The sequence below is a fragment of the Nerophis ophidion genome, linkage group LG02, assembly GCF_033978795.1.
Source record: "Nerophis ophidion isolate RoL-2023_Sa linkage group LG02, RoL_Noph_v1.0, whole genome shotgun sequence".
In the NCBI taxonomy this organism is placed as follows: Eukaryota; Metazoa; Chordata; class Actinopteri; order Syngnathiformes; family Syngnathidae; genus Nerophis; species Nerophis ophidion.
Genome location: NC_084612.1, coordinates 67,104,444 through 67,131,943, shown reverse-complemented (window position 1 = coordinate 67,131,943; position 27,500 = coordinate 67,104,444). Strand labels below are relative to the sequence as shown.

Below are 27,500 nucleotides of genomic sequence, written 5' to 3'. Positions count from 1 at the left end.
TGGAGACGTCAAAGAAGAATGCTGTTGGTGGAAAGCGGTGGATTGCAGCTGCCTTTAACGACCGAAACACAGCCGCTGTTTCTTTGTTTGTCGTGAAGCTTTAACACGGAGCGGTCAAGCGAACGTGTTTCTCTACGTCAACCAGCAAGTTTTTAGATGGGAAAATTGTGAAATTAAGTCGGCTCTTACCGGAGACTTCAGTGGATTATGCGACCTTTTCCCGCAGCTCAAAACGGCAGCTGTGATCTTGGCTCCTCGGCTTCTCTCAGAGACACTGGCGTTCACCGCAGCCAGGTATGACTTTACAATCTCATTAAAACAATAAGCAGGTAAGGGATCTTCCAGAATGATCCGAATAAATGTGTCTAATTACATCTGAAACGCTCACACTGCCGCCGCCTGGAGCCTTTTTTTTTGTTGGTGTGCTTCACTCTAACTTTCCTCATCCACGAATCTTCCATCCTCGCTCAAATTACTGGGGGAATTGTCGCTTTCTCGGTCCGAATAGCTCTTGCTGCTGGAGGCTATGATTATAAACAATGTGAGGATGTGAGGAGCCCTACAACCCGTGACGTCACGCGCACATCGTCTGCTACTTCCGGTAAAGGCAAGGCTTTTTTTATTAGCGACCAAAAGTTGCGAACTTTATCGTGGATGTTCTCTACTAAATCCTTTCAGCAAAAATATGGCAATATCGCGAAATGATCAAGTATGACACATAGAACGGACCTGCTATCCCCGTTTGAATAAGAAAATCTCCTTTCAGTAGGCCTTTAAGAAGAACACCTCACCTGCTGCTGCAAGCGCTCCCGTTCCTTCTCCAAGATGTAGGTGACGTCGTCGCCCTCGGCCGTGTCCTCGGCGTGCTTCCTCTTCTCCTCCTCCAGGTCCGCAATGACCTCGAAGGAAGGAAAGACGGCGATGAAGACTCGGAGAAGAATCGAACCTTTGACCTCTGCCGTCTTATGTCAGGCATCAATCTAGCTGGTAGAAAATGTCCTACCATCCTGTGGCGGTTCTCGGCCGCAGCCAGCTGAGTCAGCATCTTCTCCTGCATCCTCCTGCAGTGGCTCACTACCAGCTTCAGCACCACCAGGGGGTTGGAGGTGGCCGGGGTGCAGCCTTGGTCCTTGCCCTCTCGGGACCCCACCGTCTCGCCGTCCCTCTGCAGGGCCAGGAAGGGGTCGCTGAGGTCGTACCTGCCGTAGCGCTCCTGCATGAAGAGGTCTTTCCGCTGAGCCTGAAGGCGACAAAGACACGATGAGGAAACGGATGTCAAAGCGTGGGTAAAAGTTTGAAAAGACAGGGCGGGGGAAGCGACAGGTGGCGAGTCCACGTGTCTTCGGAGCAGGACCGCTGCCAGGGGCGCTGGAAAGGAAGAGCAATGGTCTTATTTACCAGGAGAGGATCAAGAGATTAGAAAGAAGGACATCCGCTCTTCAGCTCCCTCATGACCAAGATCACAAGATGAATTCGTAAATGCATCAAATACTCTAAGTGTTATTCTTTTTCCAATTATATTGGTATTTATTATCAAATTAAATCACAGATTATTACTGACTTGCATAATTTAGATAAAAAAAGCCCAATATTTGGACAGTTATACAATTATATTTTCAGTGAAGTGTAGTGAAGTGAATTATATTTATATAGCGCTTTTCTCTAGTGACTCAAAGCGCTTTACATAATGAAACCCAATATCTAAGTTACATTTAAACCAGTGTGGGTGGCACTGGGAGCAGGTGGGTAAAGTGTCTTGCCCAAGGACACAACGGCAGTGACTAGGATGGCGGAAGTGGGAATCGAACCTGCAACCCTCAAGTTGCTGGCACGGCAACTCTACCAACCGAGCTATGCCGCCCCAATCAGGATAATTTTAATTTTTTTTATTTACTTCAAAAAAGTGAACACATTTAACTATACTGCAGTAAAATGGCATATTTTCTTGTAAAATAAAATATTTATTTGATAATATCGTGTCTTTAATATTGTAAAATTACATATTTCGTTTTGAAAACAAAAAAATTTCTCAGAATATTCCTAAAAATAAAAAAATCACTTTTTTTCAAAAATATATTTGACCTAAAAAACTACAACTTTTTTCATAAAATAATTTTTTTTAAACTAATAACTGTGATGAATATCTTACTCACAATAGTGTATTTTTCCTGAATTTTTAAAAAATAATAATAATATAATATATATTGAATAATATCTAATGCTGTAAAATGGTATATTTGTAAATTGTTCACTTTTGTTCGCAAAATATTATGACAAAATTATTGTACAATACCCCGCGATCCCAAAAAGGACAAGCGGTAGGAAATGAATGGATGGATGAATATTGTACAATAACAATATTTTTCTCTCACAATATTACTCACTTCCCCCCCCCCAAAAATTATTATTTTGATAATATTGTGACTTTAATCTTGTAAAATGACAGATTTTGTTTTGTGAACAAAAACAATTCTCAGAACAAGCCTACAAAATTATATGAAATCTTTTTCTCACAATATTGCAACTTTTTTTTCTCCTAAAAAAAACTATTATGACTTTTTTTCAAAATATATATTTTACTTGAACTATGAAAAATGTCATATTTTTTTCATAACATTTAAAAAAAAAAATCTTAAAAAAACAACCCAATATTTGGACAGAAATGCAATTCTATTATCAGGACGTTTTTTCTAATTATTTACTTTAAGAAGTAAATACATTTAATTTAAATGCTGTAAAATGGCATATTTTTCTTGTAAAATAAAATATTTATTTGATAATATCGTGTCTTTAATCTTGTAAAATTAAATATTTCGTTTTGAAAACTATAAAAAAAATTCTCAGATTATTCCTACAAATTGAAAACCTTTTTTCACTTTTTTTGAAAAATATATTTGACTTAAAAAACTACAACTTTTTTCTTAAAATACATTTTTCTTAAACTAATAACTGTGAGGAATAACTTTCTCAGAATAGTGTATTTTTCCTTTTTTTTAAAAAAATAATAATAATATAATATATATTGAATAATATTTAATGCTGTAAAATGGTATATTTGTAAATTGTTCACTTTTGTTCGCAAAATATTATGACAAAATTATTGTACAATACCCTGCGATCCCAAAAAGGACAAGCGGTAGGAAATGAATGGATGGATGAATATTGTACAAGAACAATTTTTTTTCTCTCACAATATTACTCACTTTCCCCCCCCCAAAAATTATTATTTTGATAATATTGTGACTTTAATCTTGTAAAATGACAGATTTTGTTTTGTGAACAAAAACAATTCTCAGAACAAGCCTACAAAATTATATGAAATCTTTTTCTCACAATATTGCAACTTTTTTTTCTCCTAAAAAAAACTATTATGACTTTTTTTCAAAATATATATTTTACTTGAACTATGAAAAATGTCATATTTTTTTCATAACATTTAAAAAAAAAAATCTTAAAAAAACAACCCAATATTTGGACAGAAATGCAATTCTATTATCAGGACGTTTTTTCTAATTATTTACTTTAAGAAGTAAATACATTTAATTTAAATGCTGTAAAATGGCATATTTTTCTTGTAAAATAAAATATTTATTTGATAATATCGTGTCTTTAATCTTGTAAAATTAAATATTTCGTTTTGAAAACTATAAAAAAAATTCTCAGATTATTCCTACAAATTGAAAACCTTTTTTCACTTTTTTTGAAAAATATATTTGACTTAAAAAACTACAACTTTTTTCTTAAAATACATTTTTCTTAAACTAATAACTGTGAGGAATAACTTTCTCAGAATAGTGTATTTTTCCTTTTTTTAAAAAAAATAATAATAATATAATATATATTGAATAATATTTAATGCTGTAAAATGGTATATTTGTAAATTGTTCACTTTTGTTCGCAAAATATTATGACAAAATTATTGTACAATACCCTGCGATCCCAAAAAGGACAAGCGGTAGGAAATGAATGGATGGATGAATATTGTACAAGAACAATTTTTTTTCTCTCACAATATTACTCACTTTCCCCCCCCAAAAAATTATTATTTTGATAATATTGTGACTTTAATCTTGTAAAATGACAGATTTTGTTTTGTGAACAAAAACAATTTTCAGAACAAGCCTACAAAATTATATGAAAACTTTTTCTCACAATATTGCAACTTTTTTTTCTCCTAAAAAAACTATTATGACTTTGTTTCAAAATATATATTTTACTTGAACTATGAAAAATGTCATATTTTTTTCATAACATTTTTTAAAAAAAAATCTTAAAAAAACAACCCAATATTTGGACAGAAATGCAATTCTATTATCAGGACGTTTTTTCTTAATTATTTACTTTAAGAAGTAAATACATTTAACTTAAATGCTGTAAAATGTCATATTTTTCTTATAAAATGTTTACTTTTGTTTGCAAAATATTAAGACAATTATTGTACAATGACTACTTTTTTCTCACAATATTACTCACTTTTTCCAAAAAAAAAAACAAACAAGATTTATTTCATAACATTGTGACTTAAATCTTGTAAAATTACACATTTAGTTTTGTAAATAAAAACAATTCTCAGAATATGCCCAATAATTAATGAAAACGTGTTTTCTCAATTTTGCAACTTTTTTTTCCAAATTTTCTTTTTATAAAAATACTTTTTTTTTTTTTTTTTAATATATTTGACTTTAACCATGCAAAATGGCATACTATTTTCATAAAAATGTTTAACTTTTTCCTTAAAACAAGAGCCCAGTATTTGGACATAAATGCAATTATATTATTAGGACATTTTCTTTTTATTATTTACTTCAAAAAAGTAAATAACTTTACTGATGTAAAATGGCATATTTTTCTTGTAAAATAAAAGATTTCTATGATAATAACATGTCTTTAATCTTGTAAAATTAAATATTTCGTTTTGAAAACTATAAAAAAAAAAATCAGATTATTCCTAAAAATTTAAAACCTTTTTTCACTTTTTTTCAAAATATATTTGACTTAAGAAATTACAACTTTTTTCTTAAAATACATTTTTCTTAAACTAATAATTGTGAGGAATAACTTTCTACCAATAGTGTATTTTTCCTAAAAAAAATTTAATATTAATAATATAATATATATTGAATAATATTTAATGCTGTAAAATGGTATATTTGTAAAATTTTCACTTTTGTTCGTAAAATATTATGACAAATTTATTGTACAATACCCCACAAACCCGAAAAGGACAAGCGGTAGAAAATGAATGGATGGATTATTACTCACTTTCCCCCCCCCCCCAAAATGATTATTTTGATAATATTGTGACTTCAATCTTGTAAAATGACATATTTTGTTTTGTGAACAAAAACAATTCTCAGAACAAGCCTACAAAATTATATGAAAACTTTTTCTCACAATATTGCAACTTTTTTTCCTCCTAAAAAAACAATGATGACTTTTTTTCAAAATATACATTTCACTTGAACTATGAAAAATGTCATATTTTTTTCATAATTTTTTTTTTAAAAAATCTTAAAAAAACAACCCAATATTTGGACAGAAATGCAATTCTATTATCAGGACGTTTTTTCTTAATTATTTACTTTAAGAAGTAAATACATTTAACTTAAATGCTGTAAAATGGCATATTTTCCTTGTTAAATAAAATATTTCTATGATAATATTGTGACTTTAATCTTGTAAAATTACATATTTCGTTTTGAAAACTATAAAAAAATTCTCAGATTATTCCTAAAAATTGAAAACCTTTTTTCACTTTTTTTCAAAAATATATTTGACTTAAAAAACTACACATTTTTTCTTAAATTACATTTTTCTTAAACTAATAACTGTGAGGAATAACTTACTCACAATAGTGTATTTTTCCTAAAAATGTTTAAAATAATAATAATATAATATATATTGAATAATATTTAATGCTGTAAAATGGTATATTTGTAAAACGTTCACTTTTGTTCGCAAAATATTATGACAAAATTGTTGTACAATACCCCGCGATCCCAAAAAGGACAAGCGGTAGGAAATGAATGGATGGATGAATATTGTACAATAACAATATTTTTCTCTCACAATATTACTCACTTTTCCCCCCCAAAAAATTATTATTTTGATAATATTGTGACTTTAATCTTGTAAAATGACAGATTTTGTTTTGTGAACAAAAACAATTCTCAGAACAAGCCTACAAAATTATATGAAAACTTTTTCTCACAATATTGCAACTTTTTTTTCTCCTAAAAAAAACTATTATGACTTTTTTTCAAAATATATATTTTACTTGAACTATGAAAAATGTCATATTTTTTTCATAACATTTAAAAAAAAAAAAATCTTACAAAAACAACCCAATATTTGGACAGAAATGCAATTCTATTATCAGGACGTTTTTTCTTAATTATTTACTTTAAGAAGTAAATACATTTAACTTAAATGCTGTAAAATGTCATATTTTTCTTATAAAATGTTTACTTTTGTTTGCAAAATATTAAGACATTTATTGTACAATGACTACTTTTTTCTCACAATATTACTCACTTTTTCCTAAAAAAAAAAAAAAAACAAATTTTATTTCATAACATTGTCACTTAAATCTTGTAAAATTACACATTTTGTTTTGTAAATAAAAACAATTCTCAGAATATGCCTAATAATTAATGAAAACTTGTTCTCTCAATTTTGCAACTTTTTTTTCCAAATGTTCTTTTTATATATATATATATTATTTTTTTTTATATATTTGACTTTAACCATGCAAAATGGCATACTATTTTCATAAAAATGTTTAACTTTTTCCATAAAACAAGAGCCCAGTATTTGGACATAAATACAATTATATTATCAGGATATTTTTTTTTTTATTATTTACTTCAAAAAAGTGAACACATTTAACTTTACTGATGTAAAATGGCATATTTTTCTTGTAAAATAAAAGATTTCTGTGATAATATCATGTCTTTAATCTTGTAAAATGAAATATTTCGTTTTGAAAACTAGAAAAAAAAATCTCAGATTATTCCTAAAAATTTAAAACCTTTTTTCACTTTTTTTCAAAAATATATTTGACTTAAAAAACTACAACTTTTTTCTTAAAATACACTTTTCTTAAACTAATAACTGTGAGGAATAACTTTCTACCAATAGTGTATTTTTCCTAAAAAAAATTAAATATTAATAATATAATATATATTGAATAATATTTAATGCTGTAAAATGGTATATTTGTAAAATTTTCACTTTTGTTCGTAAAATATTATGACAATATTATTGTACAATACCCCGCGAACCCGAAAGGGACAAGCGGTAGAAAATGAATGGATGGATTATTAGTCACTTTTTCCCCCCCAAAAAATGATTATTTTGATAATATTGTGACTTTAATCTTGTAAAATGACATATTTTGTTTTGTGAACAAAAACAATTCTCAGAACAAGCCTACAAAATTATATGAACACTTTTTCTCACAATATTGCAACTTTTTTTTCCTCCTAAAAAAACAATTATGACTTTTTTTCAAAATATACATTTCACTTGAACTATGCAAAATGTCATATTTTTTGCATAACATTTTTAAAACTTTTTACTTAAAAAAACAACCCAATATTTGGACTGAAATGCAATTCTATTATCAGGACGTTTTTTCAAATTTTGTACTTTAAGAAGTAAATACATTTAACTTAAATGCTGTAAAATGGCATATTTTTCTCGTAAAATTTTTACTTTTGTTTGCAAAAAATATGACAATTATTGTACAATGACAACTTTTTTCTCACAATATTAATCACTTTTTCCTAAAACAAACAAACAAAACAAGCTTGATTTTATGACATTGTGACTTAAATCTTGTAAAATTACATTTTTGTTTTCTAAATAAAAACAATTCTCAGAATATGCCTAAAATATATATGAACACTTGTTCTCTCAATTTTGCAACATTTCTTTCTAAAATTGTTGTAATAAAAATACTTAACCAGCGCCCCCTGCGACCCCAGAAAGGGAATAAGCAGTAGAAAATGGATGGATGGATGGACTTAACCATGAAAATGGCATACTATTTTCATAAATGTTTTTAACTTATTCCTTAAAAAAAGAGCCCAATATTTGGACATAAATGCAATTCTATTATCAGGATAATTGGTTTTATTATTTACTTTAAAAACTGAATAAATTTAACATTAATGCTGTAAAATAGCATATTTTTGGTTGTAAAATAAAAATATTTATTTGATAATATTGTGACTTTAATCCTGTAAAATTACATATTTCGTTTTGACAACTAAAAAACATTCCTAGAATATTCCTGAAAATTGAAAACCTTTTCTTACAATATTGCAACTTTTTTCTAACAAAATATGACTATTTTCAAAAATATATTTGACTTAAAGAATACTACTTTTTTCTTAAAATATTTAGTCACAATTCTACTGAAACAACATTCTCACAATGAATGAAGTGATTTTTTGGCGTGCCACTAGATGGAGCCCACGTAGCACAATTTGAGAATCACTGCAACAGAATTTATGGTAAAAACTGAAGTTTACTGTGGTTTTTACAGCATTTTTTATAGCTTTTTCAAAACTTTTATAAATATTCAATTCTGTAAAGTGGCATATTTGCAAAATGTTCACTAGATGGAGCCCACATAGCACAATTTTAGAATCACTGCAACAGATTTTACGGTAAAACTGAAATTTACTGTGGTTTTTACAGCATCTTTTATAGCTTTTTAAATGTTTTTAATAATATTTAATGCTATAAAATGGCATATTTGCAAAATGTTCACTAGATGGAGCCCACGTAGCACAATTTTAGAATCACTGCAACAGATTTTACGGTAAAACTGAAATTTACTGTGGTTTTTGCAGCATTTTTTATAGCTTCTTTAAAAAAATGTAAGAATACATAATTCTGTAAAATGGCATAATTGCAAAATGTTCACTAGATGGAGCCCACGTAGCACAATTTGAGAATCACTGCAACAGATTTTACGGTAAAACTGAAATTTACTGTGGTTTTTACAGCATCTTTTATAGCTTTTTAAATGTTTTTAATAATATTTAATGCTATAAAATGGCATATTTGCAAAATGTTCACTAGATGGAGCCCATGTAGCACAACCTGAGAATCATTGCAACCGATTTTAGGTAAAACTGAAATTTACTGTGGTTTTTGCAGCATTTTTTATAGCTTCTTAAAAAAAAATTAAGAATATATAATGCTGTAAAATGGCATATTATCAAAATGTTCACTAGATGGAGCCCACATAGCACAATTTGAGAATCACTGCAACAGATTTTACGGTAAAACTGAAATTTACTGTGGTTTTTACAGCATTTTTTATAGCTTTTTAAATTTTTTAAATAATATTTAATACTGTAAAATGGCATATTTGCAAAATGTTCACTGGATGGAGCCCATGTAGCACAACCTGAGAATCATTGCAACAGATTTTAGGTAAAACTGAAATTTACTGTGGTTTTTGCAGCATTTTTTATAGCTTCTTAAAAAAAAATTAAGAATATATAATGCTGTAAAATGGCATATTATCCAAATGTTCACTAGATGGAGCCCACATAGCACAATTTGAGAATCACTGCAACAGATTTTACGGTAAAACTGAAATTTACTGTGGTTTTTACAGCATTTTTTATAGCTTTTTAAATTTTTTAAATAATATTTAATACTGTAAAATGGCATATTTGCAAAATGTTCACTAGATGGAGCCCATGTAGCACAACCTGAGAATCATTGCAACAGATTTTAGGTAAAACTGAAATTTACTGTGGTTTTTGCAGCATTTTTTATAGCTTCTTAAAAAAAATTAAGAATATATAATGCTGTAAAATGGCATATTATCCAAATGTTCACTAGATGGAGCCCACATAGCACAATTTGAGAATCACTGCAACAGATTTTACGGTAAAACTGAAATTTACTGTGGTTTTTACAGCATCTTTTATAGCTTTTTAAATGTTTTTAATAATATTTAATGCTATAAAATGGCATATTTGCAAAATGTTCACTAGATGGAGCCCATGTAGCACAACCTGAGAATCATTGCAACCGATTTTAGGTAAAACTGAAATTTACTGTGGTTTTTGCAGCATTTTTTATAGCTTCTTAAAAAAAAATTAAGAATATATAATGCTGTAAAATGGCATATTATCAAAATGTTCACTAGATGGAGCCCACATAGCACAATTTGAGAATCACTGCAACAGATTTTACGGTAAAACTGAAATTTACTGTGGTTTTTACAGCATTTTTTATAGCTTTTTAAATTTTTTAAATAATATTTAATACTGTAAAATGGCATATTTGCAAAATGTTCACTGGATGGAGCCCATGTAGCACAACCTGAGAATCATTGCAACAGATTTTAGGTAAAACTGAAATTTACTGTGGTTTTTGCAGCATTTTTTATAGCTTCTTAAAAAAAATTAAGAATATATAATGCTGTAAAATGGCATATTATCCAAATGTTCACTAGATGGAGCCCACATAGCACAATTTGAGAATCACTGCAACAGATTTTACGGTAAAACTGAAATTTACTGTGGTTTTTACAGCATTTTTTATAGCTTTTTAAATTTTTTAAATAATATTTAATACTGTAAAATGGCATATTTGCAAAATGTTCACTAGATGGAGCCCATGTAGCACAACCTGAGAATCATTGCAACAGATTTTAGGTAAAACTGAAATTTACTGTGGTTTTTGCAGCATTTTTTATAGCTTCTTAAAAAAAATTAAGAATATATAATGCTGTAAAATGGCATATTATCCAAATGTTCACTAGATGGAGCCCACATAGCACAATTTGAGAATCACTGCAACAGATTTTACGGTAAAACTGAAATTTACTGTGGTTTTTACAGCATCTTTTATAGCTTTTTAAATGTTTTTAATAATATTTAACGCTATAAAATGGCATATATGCAAAATGTTCACTAGATGGAGCCCATGTAGCACAACCTGAGAATCATTGCAACAGATTTTAGGTAAAACTGAAATTTACTGTGGTTTTTGCAGCATTTTTTATAGCTTCTTAAAAAAAAATTAAGAATATATAATGCTGTAAAATGGCATATTATCAAAATGTTTACTAGATGGAGCCCACATAGCACAATTTGAGAATCACTGCAACAGATTTTACGGTAAAACTGAAATTTACTGTGGTTTTTACAGCATTTTTTATAGCTTTTTAAATTTTTTAAATAATATTCAATACTGTAAAATGGCATATTTGCAAAATGTTCACTAGATGGAGCCCACGTAGCACAACTTGAGAATCACTGCAACAGATTTGACGTAAAACTGTAATTTACTGTGGTCTTTAAAGCATCTTTTATGCTTTTAAAATATTTTTAATATTATTTAATGCTGTAAAATGGCATATTTGCAAAATGTTCACTAGATGGAGCCCACGTAGCACAATTTGAAAATCACTGCAACAGATTTTACGTAAAACTGAAATTTACTGTGGTTTTTACAGCATCTTTTATAGCTTTTTAAATGATTTTAATAATATTTAACTGTAAAATGTCATATTTGCAAAATGTTCACTAGATGGAGCCCACGTAGCACAATTTGAGAATTACTGCAACAGATTGGACGTAAAACTGAAATTTACTGTGGTTTTTACAGCATTTTTTATAACTTTTTACATTTTTTTAACAAAATGTAATTCTGTAAAATGGCATATTTGCAAAATATTCACTAGATGGAGCCACGTAGCACAATTTGAGAATCACTGCAACAGATTTTACGTAAAACTGAAATTTTACTGTGTTTTTTACAGCATTTTTTTATAACTCATTAAATGTTTTTAATAATATTTAATTCTGTAAAATGGCATATTTTCAAAATGTTCACTAGATGGAGCCCACATAGCACAATTTGAGAATCACTGCAACAGATTTTACGGTAAAACTGAAATTTACTGTGGTTTTTACAGCATCTTTTATAGCTTTTTAAATGTTTTTAACAATATTTAATTCTGTAAAATGGCATATTTGCAAAATGTTCACTAGATGGAGCCCACATTGCACAACTTGAGAATCACTGCAACAGATTTGACATAAAACTGTAATTTACTGTGGTTTTTACAGCATCTTTTATAGCTTTTTAAATGTTTTTAATAATATTTAATGCTGTAAAATGGCATATTTCCAAAATGTTCACTAGATGGAGCCCACGTAGTACAATTTGAGAATAACTGCAACAGATTTGACGGTAAACCTGAAATTTACTGTGCGTTTTACAGCATTTGCTATAGTTTTTAAAATGATTTTAATAATATTTAGTGCTGTAAAATGGCATATTCCCAAAATGTTCACTAGATGGAGCCCACGTAGTACAATTTGAGAATCACTGCAACAAATTTTATGTGAAACTGAAATTTACTGTGGTTTTTACAGCATTTTTTATAGCTTTTTAAATGTTTTTAATAATGTTTAATGCTGTAAAATGGCATAATTGCAAAATGTTCACGAGATGGAGCCCACATAGCACAACTTGAGAATCACTGCAACAGATTTTACGTAAAACTGTAATTTACTGTGGTCTTTACAGCATCTTTTATAGCTTTTTAAATGTTTTTAATATTATTTAATGCTGTAAAATGCCATATTTGCAAAATGTTCACTAGATGGAGCCCACGTAGCACAACTTGAGAATCACTGCAACAGATATTACGTAAAACTGAAATTTACTGTAGTTTTAAAGCATTTTTATAGCTTTTTAATTTTTTACACTGTCACAGCTGCAAAAAAAAAAAAACATATATATATATATATATATATATATATGTATTTAATTTATTAATGTATTTAATACTTGTTCACTCACTTATTGTATATTCATTTATTTACTCATGTATTTATTCACCATTCTGGTACAAAAAAATGGGATAGAACTGCTAAAATACGAAAATTGGTAGGATTAAATAAGCTCTGCTTTTCGGACTTCCTGTGATAAAACAACTGGAAATATGTGATGTTTTAAAAATTGCAATTGTATCGTATGCATGTTCGAAATAAACTGAAACTGACTGGAAAAAACCCCCTCCCAACTCTCCTCTTTCATACAGCGTCTGACGTCCACTGAGACTTGCAGTTTTATAAAGTGTGACATTGAAACAAAGTGGATGAGTCATTTATAGGCTGAGTCCTTGCAAACGCCGCCCACACGTCCTCTTCGCCTTCCCGTCAGTTTGCTTATGCGACACTTTAGCAAAGCGCTGGGATCAGAGTTTCCATTCCGGGTACTTCAAGTTGCACAAGCACACAGTCATGCCAGTGTTCATTAGAAAATAAAAATAAAAAAACACACTTAGGGCCTGATTTGTTAGGATCCAAAAACCAGGCGCTAACCAGCAAGTGCAAAAATAACAGCGTGTAAGAGGAGTGGGCGTGTGATTTACTAAGACTGCGTGTGCTATTAAAAAGTGGTGCAGAACGCCTTATTTACAGGCATGTCAACATTATAAGCATTGAAAATTTGATATAAAATTCTACAACATGCATGCAAAGAACTCAGAAAACGTGGAAAACTCTGTCCTGTAGCCACGCCCCCTCGGGAAATATACTTCTAGTGTTGTGACATACAGTAAGGCAAAAAAGTATTTAGTCAGCCACCGTTTGTGCAAGTTCTCCCACTTAAAATGATGACAGAGGTCTGTAATTTTCATCATAGGTACACTTCAACTGTGAGAGACAGAATGTGAAAAAAAAATCCAGGAATTCAAATTGTAGGAATTTTAAAGAATTTATTTGTAAATTATGGTGGAAAATAAGTATTTGGTCAATCATTCAAAGCTCTCACTGATGGAAGGAGGTTTTGGCTCAAAATCTCACAATACATGGCCCCATTCATTCTTTCCTTAACACGGATCAATCGTCCTGTCCCCTTAGCAGAAAAACAGCCCCAAAGCATGATGTTTCCACCCCCATGCTTCACAGTAGGTATGGTGTTCTTGGGATGCAACTCAGTATACTTCTTCCTCCAAACACGGTGAGTTGAGTTTATACCAAAAAGTAATATTTTGGTTTCATCTGACCACATGACATTCTCCCAATCCTCTGTTGTATCATCCATGTATCTATTTTGGTATAAACTCAACTCATCGTGTTTTTATTTCTGAACGTCCACCAAAATGTTAACACACACGTGCAAGTATAACTTGAATGCGTCATAATACGATTCGGCAGCAATACAATTAGAAAAGAAAATTGCTGAATAGAGGATAAGCCTTATATATTTTTAATTTCTGAACGTCCACCAAAATGTTAACGCACACGTGTAAGTATAACTTCAATGCGTCATAATAAGATTTAGCAGCAATAAAATTAGAAAAGAAAATTGCTGAATAGATGATATGCCTTAAATTTTTAATTTCTGAAAGTCCACCAAAATGTTAACGCACACTTATAAGTATAACTTGAATGCGTCATAATAAGATTCAGCAGCAATAAAATTAGAAAAGAAAATTGCTGAATAGAGGATATGCCTTACATACTTTTTATTTCTGAACATCCACCAAAATGTTAACGCACACGTACTGTAGAAGTATAACTTGAATGCGTAACAATACGATTCAGCTGCACTAAAATTAGAAAAGAAAATTGCTGAATAGAGGATATGCCTTATACTTATAATTTCTGAACATCCACCAAAATGTTAACACACACGTACTGTATAAGTATGACTTGAATGCGTAACAATACGATTCAGCCGCACTAAAATTAGAAAAGAAAATTGCTGAATAGAGGATATGCCTTATATACTTTTTATTTCTGAACATCCACCAAAATGTTAACGCACACGTATAAGTATAACTTGAATGCGCCATAATACGATTCAGCCGCACTAAAATTAGAAAAGAAAATTGCTGAATAGAGGATATGCCTTATATACTTTTTATTTCTGAACATCCACCAAAATGTTAACGCACACGTATAAGTATAACTTGAATGCGTAACAATACGATTCAGCCGCGCTAAAATTAGAAAAGAAAATTGCTGAATAGAGGATATTCTGAACGTCCACCAAAATGTTAACGCACACGTACAAGTATAACTTGAATGCGTCATAACACGATTCAGCAGCAATAAAATTAGAAAAGAAAATTGGTGAATAGAGGATATGCCTTATACTTATCATTTCTGAACGTCCACCAAAATTTTAACACACACGTACAAGTATAACTTGAATGTGTCATAACACGAATCAGCAGCAATAAAATTAGAAAAGAAAATTGCTGAATAGATGATATGCCTTATATTTTTCATTTCTGAACGTCCACCAAAATGTTAACGCACACGTATAAGTATAACTTGAATGCGTCATAATACGATTCAGCAGCAATAAAATTAGAAAAGAAAATTGCTGAATAGAGGATATGCCTTATATCTTTTTTATTTCTGAACGTCCACCAAAATGTTAACGCACACGTGTAAGTATAACTTGAATGCGTCATAATACAATTCAACACAGCCTTTGAATGGGCGCATAGCGAAGCAAAGTGGTGTGTCAAACACATTCATACCGTTGCTTTACAATAAACTGCTGACTTTTCCAGAGTGTAGCACGGCCATATGACAGCTAACGTAGGCCCACTCCCTGAATCCAGCGTCTACCCCGTCAATAATGTTTCAGATATTAAATCAGGGGTGTCAAACTCTTTTTAGATCGGGGGTCCACATGGAGAAAAATCTACTCCCAAGTGGGCCGGACTGGTAAAATCACGGCACGATAACTTAAAAATAAAGACAACTTCAGATTGTTTTCTTTGTTTAAAAATGTACAAATCATCCATCCATTTCCTACCGCTTATTCCCTTTTTAGGGGTTGCGGGGGGCGCTGGCGCCTATCTCAGCTACAATCGGGCGGACGGCGGGGTACACCCTGGACAAGTCGCCACCTCATCGCCGGTACAAATCATAATGTTGTTGGTTTTTTTTACACTTACATGTTGCAGTTAATAGTATTCTATCTTTATTTGTCGTTATTTATATTTTCTGAATAAATTAGGTGATAATGTTCATCTGTCAACACATTGGTGTTCATGTTCAATCTATCAAGATAAAAAAATATACAAAAATCAAATTACCGGATGTTATTTATGTAGTTTGCTCATTTTACTCGACTGGTGTACTAACATTATGTGGTTTATTAATTTTTTTTTTTACATATGTGGCATCATTTACAACAGGGGTCGGGAACCTTTTTGGTTGAGAGAGCCATGAAAGCCAAATATTTTAAAATGTATATATAATGTTTCTTAACAGTGAATATAACTAAATGCCTGCATTTTTTTTAGTAAGACCAACATTTTTAGAGTATTGTAGGTCTCTTATTATTTTTGATACCAGTGTTATTCTGAAGCTAACCAATAATAAATACAATACTTCTTACCATGAATGCGACTTCTTGAACAGGTGCGGTAGAACACGGATATTTTGACACTGTGACTACCACCGTAGTTAGGTATTGTTATTGGCCAAGTACAATAAAACTTTGTTGATTTACTGATTGATTTGATTAGACAAACAAACAGTGTTTAGGGTCAAAGAACAGCTATGGGGAAAAACTCCAGAGCAAAGCATATATACGTATTACAACATACAACTCCAGACTTGCAACAGAGGCGAGGGAGTGGGGGCTACGGTGGCGGGCTGCAGCTCTTCAGGGACTGCCCGGCCGTCCATCACCCCTAAGGGATTCGCGTCAAAGGCGTTGGATGAATTGTTCATTACTTATCGTGTTAAGCAATGTCAGCTAAGATTTATCTTGAGAGCCAGATGCAGTCATCAAAAGAGCCACACATGCATAGGTTCCCTACCCCTGATCTACAAAGATACAAAGAAATGCTATTGCGACATTTAGTGGACACGTTTAGAATTGCGGTTTCTTTCATTCACAAATTTCGGCTCATTTTTATACTTGGCAAACTCATTCAGCGGGTTGGATAAAACCTGTTTGCGGGCTGATCCGGCCCTCAGGCCTTACGTTTGACACCCCTGCATTAAATAAATGAACAAGTAGGTTAATTGTTTGAAACCTCGGTAGTTTTGCTCACTCATCAGTTTTTTTTTTATGCCTGCTCGGGAACGAAACCGCGGTGTGGGCCAAACAATCTTTTGAGAAAGGGGTTACTGAAATGATTAAAATTAGAATAATGCATGACTTGTGGCTTCGTTTTAATTCGGATTCATTTGTATGAACATATATTATTCAGTGTATGCATAATCATTTTGTCATAGAGCAGGGGTAGGGAACCTATGGCTCTAGAGCCCGACGTGGCTCTTTTGATGACTGGATCTGGCTCTCAGATACATCTTAGCTGGCATTGCTTGATACTATAAGTAATGAATAATTCCACTGGTAATCACAGTGTTAAAAATAGTGAAGTGAAATGAATTATATTTATATAGGGCTTTTCTCGAGTGACTCAAAGCTCTTTACATAGGGAAACCCAATATCTAAGTTAAATTTAAACCAGTGTGGGTGGCACTGGGAGCAGGTGGGTAAAGGGTCTTGCCCAAGGACACAACGGCAGTGACTAGGATGGCTGAAGAGGGAATGAAACCCGGAACCCTCAAGTTGCTGGCACGGCCACTCTACCAACCGAGCTATGCCGCCCCCCACATTCTAAAACAAATCATAGAAAAAGGCCTGAGAATTATACTTTAATGCGGATATACATTCGCATTGCACTAATTTCGCGAAAGAAACAGCGGGAAAAAATGAACGAGGAACTAAAACTATTTATAAAAAAAAATCACCGAACAATGTCACTATGACTGGAAATAATTAGTATGACCGTTAAAGCATTGTTCTCTGTCATACAAGTTTTAAAAAGGAACAAGTATTGTTAGAAAATTAAAAACCCCACCTTGCAACAGGACATCTTGGATAACAGGCGCAAGATGTCGCATGTTAAAATAACGTTCAAAATATAAAACATTCTTAAGCATTTTAATCCATCCGTTTTCTACCGCACCTGTTCAAGAAGTCGCATCAATGGTAAGAAGTATTTTATTTATTATTGGTTAGCTTCAAAATAAAAATGTTATAAAAAGAAATTAAGACTTATTATATTCTAAAAAGGGCTTCACTGTGGCAGAGGGGTTAGTGCGTCTGCCTCACAATACGAAGGTCCTGCAGTCCTGGGTTCAAATCCAGGATCGGGATCTTTCTGTGTGGAGTTTGCATGTCCTCCCCGTGAATGTGTGGGTTCCCTCCGGGTACTCCGGCTTCCTCCCACTTCCAAAGACATGCACCTGGGGATAGGTTGATTGGCAACACTAAATTGGCCCTAGTGTGTGAATGTTGTCTGTCTATCTGTGTTGGCCCTGCGAAGAGGTGGCGACTTGTCCAGGGTGTACATCGCCTTCCGCCCGATTGTAGCTGAGATAGGCGCCAGCGCCCCCCGCGAACCCAAAAGGGAATAAGCGGTAAAAAATGGATGGATGGATATATTCTAAAAATGTTGGTCTTACTTAAAAAATGCATGGATTTAGTTGTATTCAGTGTTGAAAATTATTATATGGCTCTCACGGTAATACACTTTAAAATATTTGGTTTTCATGGCTCTCTCAGCCAAAAAGGTTCCCGACCCCTGTCATAGATCCTACTGGGGGATAAGTGTGGACCCTAGCAGGCTGTGGGCCCCCTAGAATCGTCATCACCTATACGACTGTTTTTGTCTCCCAGGCCTTCGTGGCTTGGCGACGAGCTGCAGATAACACGAATACTTTTTTTGTTTGCGTCTTTGTCCATCTTTCACTCCTGCAAAAGATGCCGAGGATTCCAGGAAACAACATGAAAGGCTGCACAAAGCCTTGAGGGCTTATTCATGACATCATATCGACTTTAACATTCCAGTTGTAATACGCATGCTTTTTACGTGATGAAAAGGCATCTTGCTTGGCTCCCAGTACAATGTGTGCATTCAGCAGTGAAAATGTTGGATATCTTCATTCTAAACAGTCCAATAGAGTCCCAGAAAATGACGTCATGCATGCGGGCAATTTTCTACTGTCTGTCCCTTTTCAGGGTCGGTGGAGCCTATTACAGCTGCACTCCAGGTACACCCTGGACAAGTCGCCACTTCAACAAATGTTGACACTGATAAACCGACAACATTCACACACAGGGGCTGATTTATTGCTGCAAATCAGCCGATCTCCTACCTCCTATACATCCATCCATCCATTTTCTACCGCTTATTCCCTTTCGGGGTCGCGGGGGGCGCTGGCGCCTATCTCAGCTACAATCGGGCAGAAGGCGGGGTACACCCTGGACAAGTCGCCACCTCATCGCAGGGCCAACACAGATAGACAGACAACATTCACACACTAGGGCCAATTTATATACAGGAAACCGCAAAAAGCCGCTGCCTGACCAGGGCTCAGAAAATCTGTAGACTCCTCCCACCCCCACTTAGGACTGTTTTCACTGCTGGACTCTAGAAAGAGGTTCCACAGCCTCCGTAGCAGAACCTCAAGGCTCTGTAACAGTTCCTTCCTTCAGGCCATAAGACTCTTGAACGCATCATAATAATCCCCCTCAATTCCCCCCCAAAACGGATTAAATCGCTGGAATATAAAGGACAATATAACATACATCCATAAACGTGAATGCATATGCAAAAGTGAAATATATGTTTATCTGTACAGTAGGGGTGTAACGGTACGTGTATTTGTATTGAACCGTTTCGGTACGGGGGTTTCGGTTCGGAGGTGTACCGAACCAGTTTCCACACGGACATTTTAAGTAGCGTACCGCACGTTATGTAAACAATTCACACCGAGGCACAACACACGGCATGCTAGCAGCAACCGGGCTACGATAAACTGACCATACCTCCTCTTTTCTTAAATGCCTCAAATGTCCGGCATTTTAAGTTAGAGTTGCCTGTATTTTCAATGTAAGTTCAGGGTTGAGAAGGGGTTAAAAACAAAACAAATTGTGCATGCAGCAGCATTCGAGAGGGAGGGGCAGGGACAGAGAGAGCGAGAGAGTTATGATAAACGCGCATGCGTCTTCAGGCTCTGCTTTTTATCGATAGATTTATCAGATTTTATTTTTTATTACCTATAGCAGGGGTGTCAAAAGTGTGCCCCGGAAGCCATTTGCAGCCCAAAGCTAATGTTTTAAAGGCCCACGGTACGTTCCAAAAATACTATTAAAATAAACAAAAGTGAAATAAAAAAACTTAAAGGCTAAATGTAATTTAAAAAAAGTTGCAACTTTGACTAATAAAAAAAAAAAAGCTGTTTTTTTTTCTTTCAAACTGTCATTGCTCAAAACATAATATTGAATCAAAATCAATGTTATTATGAATTATTGACCCATCCAAGGTTCCCATTACTTCACATCAAATATTCCACTAAGAAAAATATTTTTGGTGGAAGATTTTGTAAATTTGGTAAATAATCAAAAAATTAAAATGTTGTTGTTTTCTTACTGTACCGAAAAAGAACCGAACCGTGACCTCTGAACCGAGGTACGTACCGAACCGAAATGTTTGTGTACCGTTACACCCCTACTGTACAGTAATCTATTTACTTGTATCTGCACCTTATTGCTCTTTTTTCCTGCATTGTAACAGTTTCTTCCTTGAACACATCATAATATCTCAAGAGTCCTATGGCCTGAGGGAAGAAACTGTTACAGAACCTGGAGATTCTGCTACGGAGGCTGCGGAACCTCGTTCTAGAGTCCAGCACTGAAAACAGTCTTTGGTGGGAATGGGAGGAGTCTCTAATTTGAACAACTCGGAAAAGACACAGACAAACTAAAGTAATTCGTGTTTTTTTTCTGCTGATATGGCATTTGTTAGGATTTTGCACGATGACCTGCACCTGGGGAAAAAACTTCGACTTCGACTCCAACTTAGACTTCATTTTATATTCAAATGGGAACTTTACAGTATAGATAAGAACACCATTTTGTTGCATTAGCTGGTTGGGAACTCTCCTGAAGGAATCAATGAAGTACTATCTATCTATCTATAGATAAATAGAAAGATAGATCTATCTATATTAGTCAAATGAAAAACAAGGTATGAAAAACAAAAACATTTCATATTTACCGTCTGGAATGGACTTATGCTGTCTATAAGTTGAAGTGGAGTGGCAATTGTTTTTTGGCGACACCCGGTGGCCAAAGTCATTCATTCACTTAAACCAGGGGTGTCAAACTCAAATACAGAGTGGGCCAAAATTTAAAAACTGAATAAAGCCACGGGCCAAAATTGAACAAATTAACCTTTTAATAGGACCTAAACAAGATTTGCAATGAATATTGAACAAGCAAAGCTTATGTTACTTGATAGTGACATGCAAAATCGAGTTTCAAATAATAATAATAATTAAAAAATATCAATGGCATATCAAATAAAATTTGAATAAAAATGTATTGCCTCTTTTCTATTTGCAGCCCTCTGAGGTAAGTATCAAAATAAACTTTTTCCAAAGGCTAATAATACATTTGAAAATAAAATAACAATAATGAATTAATCAAACATTCAAGTAGCCAGAGAAAGTGCAATAATAAAAACGTTAATTATTGCTCAGTTTGCTAAACTGATTTGCTTTAACACCGTATATAAAACAAGCAATGCTTATATAACTTAACAGTGCAAAATCAACTTTCAAAAAACAAACAAAAGAATATCAATGGCATATTAAATAAAATGAAAATTAAAAAAATGGCGGTAGCAGGGGGGTCGGGGGGGGGGGGGGGGTGTATAATGTAGCGTCCCAGAAGAGTTAGTGCTGCAAGGGTTTCTGGGTATTTCTTCTGTTGTGTTTATGTTGCGAATGTTCTCCCGAAATGTGTTTGTCATTCTTGTTTGGTGTGGGTTCACAGTGTGGCGCATATTTGTAACAGTGTTAAAGTTGTTTACACGGCCACCTTCAGTATGGGGTGTTGACCAAGTATGCCTTGCATTCATTTCTGTGCGTAAAAGCCGCATATATTATGTGACTGGGCTGGCACGCTGTTTGTAGGGAGGAAAAGAGGACATGATGACAGGTTGTAGAGTACGATAAAGGCAGGGTGTTGTCCGGGTGGAAATCGGGAGAAATTCGGGTGAATGGTTGCCCCCGGGTGATTTTCGAGAGGGGCACTGAAATTCGGGAGTCTTCTGGGAAAATCGGGAGGGTTGGCAAGTAAGAGTATTAGCAGTGAATGCGGTGTTAGAGCGGCACCACTGCTGTATAATACTGGTGGGCCAGCTCTAATGTTAATTTGATATTGTCTTAAGGGCCAAATTAAATTACACGGCGGGCCAAATTTGGCCCACGGGCCAGAGTTTGACACCCATGACTTAAACTGTCTAATACGCTTCTGACTTTGAGATTTTGTACGAGTAAGTAAGGGTCTCTGATACAAGTAAAATTTTAAACTTTTTTTTAAAACCATAACGACCACGATTTAAGACTCATTTCACAGCGACAGGTGAGAGGCATTATTTATGATCGAGAATAAACTTTCCTGAGCACAGAGGCAAACAAGCAGCTCACCAGCCGATGATGTCAACACAGCCACACAAGTTAGTTAGCTTATAATAACAATATAACTAGCTTCAACAATTACTTTCCTCAGTTCCCAAACGTTTATTGAGTGTTGTTAAAAGAAAAGGTGATGTAACACAGTGGTGAACATGCCCTTTCCCAACTACTTTGGCACGCGTTGCAGCCATGAAATTATAAGTTAATTAATATTTCCAAAAAAATAAAATAAAGTTTATGAGTTTGAACATCAAATATCTTGTCTTTTTAGTGCATTCAATAGAATATGGGTTGAAAAGGATTTGCAAATCATTGTATTCCGTTTATATTTACATCAAACACAATTTCCCAACTCATATGGAAACGGGTTTTGTACATAATGATTGTAAACGATTGCCAAAATAAAAAAAATAAAAAAGTGCAGTTGACCTTTATTAACCAGTGTTTAGGCCTGGGCCGATAATGAGTCAATTAATTGAACGCTAAAATTAAAACGAACTCGCTAGTTTTCCCGCCATTGATAAATCGCCATGTTTCGTTTGTTTTCTTTGTCACTTAAAGTTCAAACAGGATACAAGAAGTTTTACACTGTGCATGGCCTGTTTTAAATAGAATTAACGCTAGTAGATATTTAGGACCTTTCAAGAGATTTTAAGAAAATTCTAGATATTTTACAACTTTAAATTCAAATAGCTGGATTTAAGACATTTTAAAACTTTGTGGATACCCGGGTAATATGTAACTATAATTATTTTGTCAGGCTTGCCCCTGACAGTTTGGTTGTGTTTTAGTTTTTGCTCTCTGTGTGTGTAGTATTTCCGGTCTTTAGTTACTGTCAGCACTCGTATTTTTTTTCAGTTTCCCTGAGTGCTGTGTACCCTTAGCTGCGGCTGATTGGCACCTGGCCACACCTGGTGTCAATCAGCCCGATTCCTATTTAGACCTGTTTTCTCTTCCAGTCAGTGCTGGATTATTGTCGTGTCAATGTCAGTTCTACTTGTAGTTCCTACTGGTCATGTCAATGCAGTGTAGCGGTAAGCTATATTTGGTAGCTGTTTGTAGCTTACTGTCTTTTGTTCCCTGCTTCCAGTTTGTTTGTTCATAGCCAAGTTTGTTACCCGCTTCGTGCACACCTTTTGTTTGTACCCTTTTGTCTGTTCTTGTTCTAGTATTTTAATTCAATCATGTTTACCTTCAAAATGCCTGCCGCCTTATCTGCATCTAGGGGTTTGTCAACAACTCAATGTGACATATTTGACACTTGCAAAATGCTTGTTTAATTAAGTAGACTTATTACAAGTGTCTAGCTTCTGTGCTACTGTGTGCTTAGCTGTTGTGTAGCTGCTGTGTACCTTTTGTAAACGCCTATAGTAAAATACAAGAAAAGACCAACCTCGTGTGCTCGGAGGATATTTAGTAAACTGGCTTTCGAGTAAATGCGCTTGTATCGGACATTCCAAAGGCAAGCCGATACGAGCAGATTTTTTTTTGCTGATATCTTAATAATATTTGATATCAATACTAGATCGGGAAACACCTAGTTATGACTCTGATTTTGCAGCGCTGACAAGTGAAAACACGGAAGCTAAATACTTGTTGCTCACTTTGGAGGGGTTCTCAGGACCGCCAATGACGGACATCTTTGTGAACAATGATTTATTATTCAATAATTTGTGCTTTTCGGCCATGTTAAAGTTTCTTGCTCGTTCTCCACCATCAACAACCTCCTCTCCTTCCCGACTGCTGCCCTTAACAGAGCGACAGGTGATCAGACAATCAGTCACAGCTGTGTCATCTACACATCTGTCACTAATCTCGCAGCCGATCCTGACACACACCGCATCGCTGCAGGTCCGCAGGCCACGCCCCCTCCCCACAGTCACTCAGCTACATTCCTAGCAGAAAGCAAACATTGTGAAATGAAGTGCTGCAAGGTTTTGAATTTATAGGAAGGAAGGAGGCAATGGCTGATCCGCTAAAGAGTGCAGGACGATGGAAAGTTAATTAGGTAGTTGGATATCGCTAAATACTGTAAATCAGGAACTTGTTTTTTTCTTATGGCCGACCATAGACTTTTAAAGAGAACGTATGGCGCATTATAATAGTTTTGTTTTGTATCCTTTAATGTCTGTGTAATTAAAAGGTGCAGTAAACTAGTCTAAAGCCTTGAAGTTGACACTAGTGCATTTCTTTTAAGCTGATGCAACATGGTGATGTAAATAAAACTAGTCCTGTGACGTGACGGCCAGAGCTCTTAATTCTTTCACAGTAGCCCCTGCAGAATTGTCGGCCAAATACAAAGCGTTGCCAAGGGAAGGAAAAGAAAAAAAAAACGCAAAAAAAACCCATCAACTTCTGTTTCAAAGTACAGAAAATCCGAGAAGTGAGAAGCTGCAAGAGTGAGTCATTAAAAGGAAAGGGAAAAAAAACGCGGCAGTATTTTTAGGATTTCATCGATAGTTCTGCAAACGCAAATACTGAGGATGGCATAAAAAGATATGATGAACCTTTTAGTCGATGCTTTCACTCCATCCTGGAATGAAAACAAAGAGCCTTTAAAGGGGACAGTGCGTCGCCATGGTGATTTGTGGTTGAGATATTATTCACCCACGTTGACTACAAGTACTTTTTGAAAGCATTCAGGATGATGTTTTTTTTTCTGTTGATAATAATTCATTTGAGCAAAAAGGACCACAAAAAAAACTAACAAACAAATCCTTAAAGGGGAACTGTAGTTTTTTATTTTATTTTGCCCATCCTGGGATGCAGACTGATGGGATGTTCGTATCTTTCCGTTTAGATGAAGAAATAATCATAATCCTCACGCAGTTAAAAAATAACTCCTTTTCTAAGTCATTCTTGCCATCTCAGGGCATAAAGTTGAATGTCAAGGTTAACCAACTTTTATCGGTTTTTCGCCACAGCTTCTTCTATCCAGGTGAGGGTCATGATTTACAAACGCCGTTTCCATATGAGTTGGGAAATTGTGTTAGATGTAAATATAAAAGGAATACAATGATTTGCAAATCCTTTTCAACCCATATTCAATTGAATGCACTACAAAGACTCATAAACTTTTTTTTTTTTTGCAAATAATAATTAACTTAGAATTTCATGGTGTAACACGTGCCAAAGTAGTTGGGAAAGGGCATGTTCACCACTGTGTTACATCACCTTTTCTTTTAACAACACTCAATAAACGTTAGGGAACTGAGAAAACTAATTGTTGAAGCTTTGAAAGTGGAATTCTTTCCCATTCTTGTTTTATGTAGAGTTTCAGTCGTTCAACAGTCCGGGGTCTCCACTGTCGTGTTTTACGCTTCATAATGCGCCACACATTTTCGATGGGAGACAGGTCTGGACTGCAGGCGGGCCAGGAAAGTACCCGCACTCTTTTTTTACGAAGCCACGCTGTTGTAACATGTGCTGAATGTGGCTTGGCATTGTCTTGTTGAAATAAGCAGGGGCGTCCATGAAAAAGATGACGCTTAGATGGCAGCATATGTTGTTCCAAAACCTGTATGTACTTTTCAGCATTAATGGTGCCTTCACAGAAGTGTAAGTTACCCATGCCTTGGGCACTAATGCACCCCCATACCATCACAGATTCTGGCTTTTGAACTTTGCGTCGATAACAGTCTGGATGGTTCGCTTCCCCTTTGGTCCGGATGACACGATGTCGAATATTTCCAAAAACAATGTGAAATAAGGATTCGTCACACTACAGAACACTTTTCCACTTTGCATCAGTCCATCTTAGATGATCTCGGGCCCAGAGAAGCCGGCGGCGTTTCTGGATGTTGTTGATAAATGGCTTTCGCTTTGCATAGTAGAGCTTTAACTTGCACTTACAGATTTAGCGACCAACTGTATTTAGTAACAGTGGTTTTCTGAAGTGTTCCTGAGCCCATGTGGTGATATCCTTTAGAGATTGATGTCGGTTTTTGATACAGTGCCGTCTGAGGGATCGAAGGTCACGGTCATTCAGTGTTGGTTTCCTGCCATGCCGCTTACGTGGTGTGATTTCTCCAGATCATCTGACCCTTTTGATGATATTATGGACTGTAGATGTTGAAATCCCTAAATTTCTTGCAATTGCACTTTGAGAAACGTTGTTCTTAAACTGTTTGACTATTTGCTCATGCAGTTGTGGACAAAGGGGTGTACCTCGCCCCATCCTTTCTTGTGAAATACTGAACATTTTTTGGGAAGCTTTTTTTATACCTGTTTCCAATTAGCCTGCACACCTGTGGGATGTTATAAATAAGTGTTTGATGAGCATTCCTCAATTTATCAGAATTTATTGCCACCTTTCCCAACTTCTTCGTCACGTGTTGCTGGCATCAAATTCTAAAGTTAATGATTATTTGCAAAAAAAAAAAAAAAAAAGTTTATTAGTTTGAACATCAAATATGTTGTCTATGTAGCATATTCACAAATCATTGTATTCCGTTTATATTTACATCTAACACAATTTCCAAACTCATATGGAAACGGGGTTTTCTATAATCTAGAAATAACTTTCACCAACCCAGATGGGATGCAGCAGCTCACTGGCTCAATATGTCAATAGCTGCATAACCTGCGATCAATACGCCGCTAAAAGTAGTTCCTCTAAGTCAGCGCTTATATTAACAATACCGCTAATATTTGGTTAATATTCAAGTCACGACATGTAAATGGAGAATTGTTTGCAGTTTTGGGGTGTTTTTAGAGAGCTTTATGGGTGCAATAGTTTACTCTAAAACTTGCCATACATTACGACTTAGAATGCAAAAAAAAAAGAAGAAGAATAACGTGTTCTTGTCTTGCATTTGAGATTATGAATGATTGGCAAAAATCCAACAAGAGTGCAGTTCCCCTTTCACGGTATTTTACCAGAATAACACAGGAAGTTGATAGCGTCCAGTATATGACAGTTTTTATCAGGGGACAATGTTGTAGAAAGTAGACTTCGACTGAAAATTAAAAACTACAAAC

General features: G+C 34.2%; 1 protein-coding gene across 1 annotated transcript in view; it reads right to left on the bottom strand.

Moving 5' to 3' along the window:
• The window catches only part of cttnbp2nla (CTTNBP2 N-terminal like a), a 63,295-nt gene that overhangs the window by 11,986 nt on the left and 23,809 nt on the right, over positions 1-27,500 (bottom strand). The window contains exons 3-4 of the mRNA XM_061889306.1: positions 1,004-1,240; positions 792-899 (exon numbers count right to left, since the gene is read on the bottom strand). Of these exons, the coding sequence (XP_061745290.1) occupies positions 792-899; positions 1,004-1,240 (345 nt within the window). The remainder of the gene's footprint in view (positions 1-791; positions 900-1,003; positions 1,241-27,500) is intronic.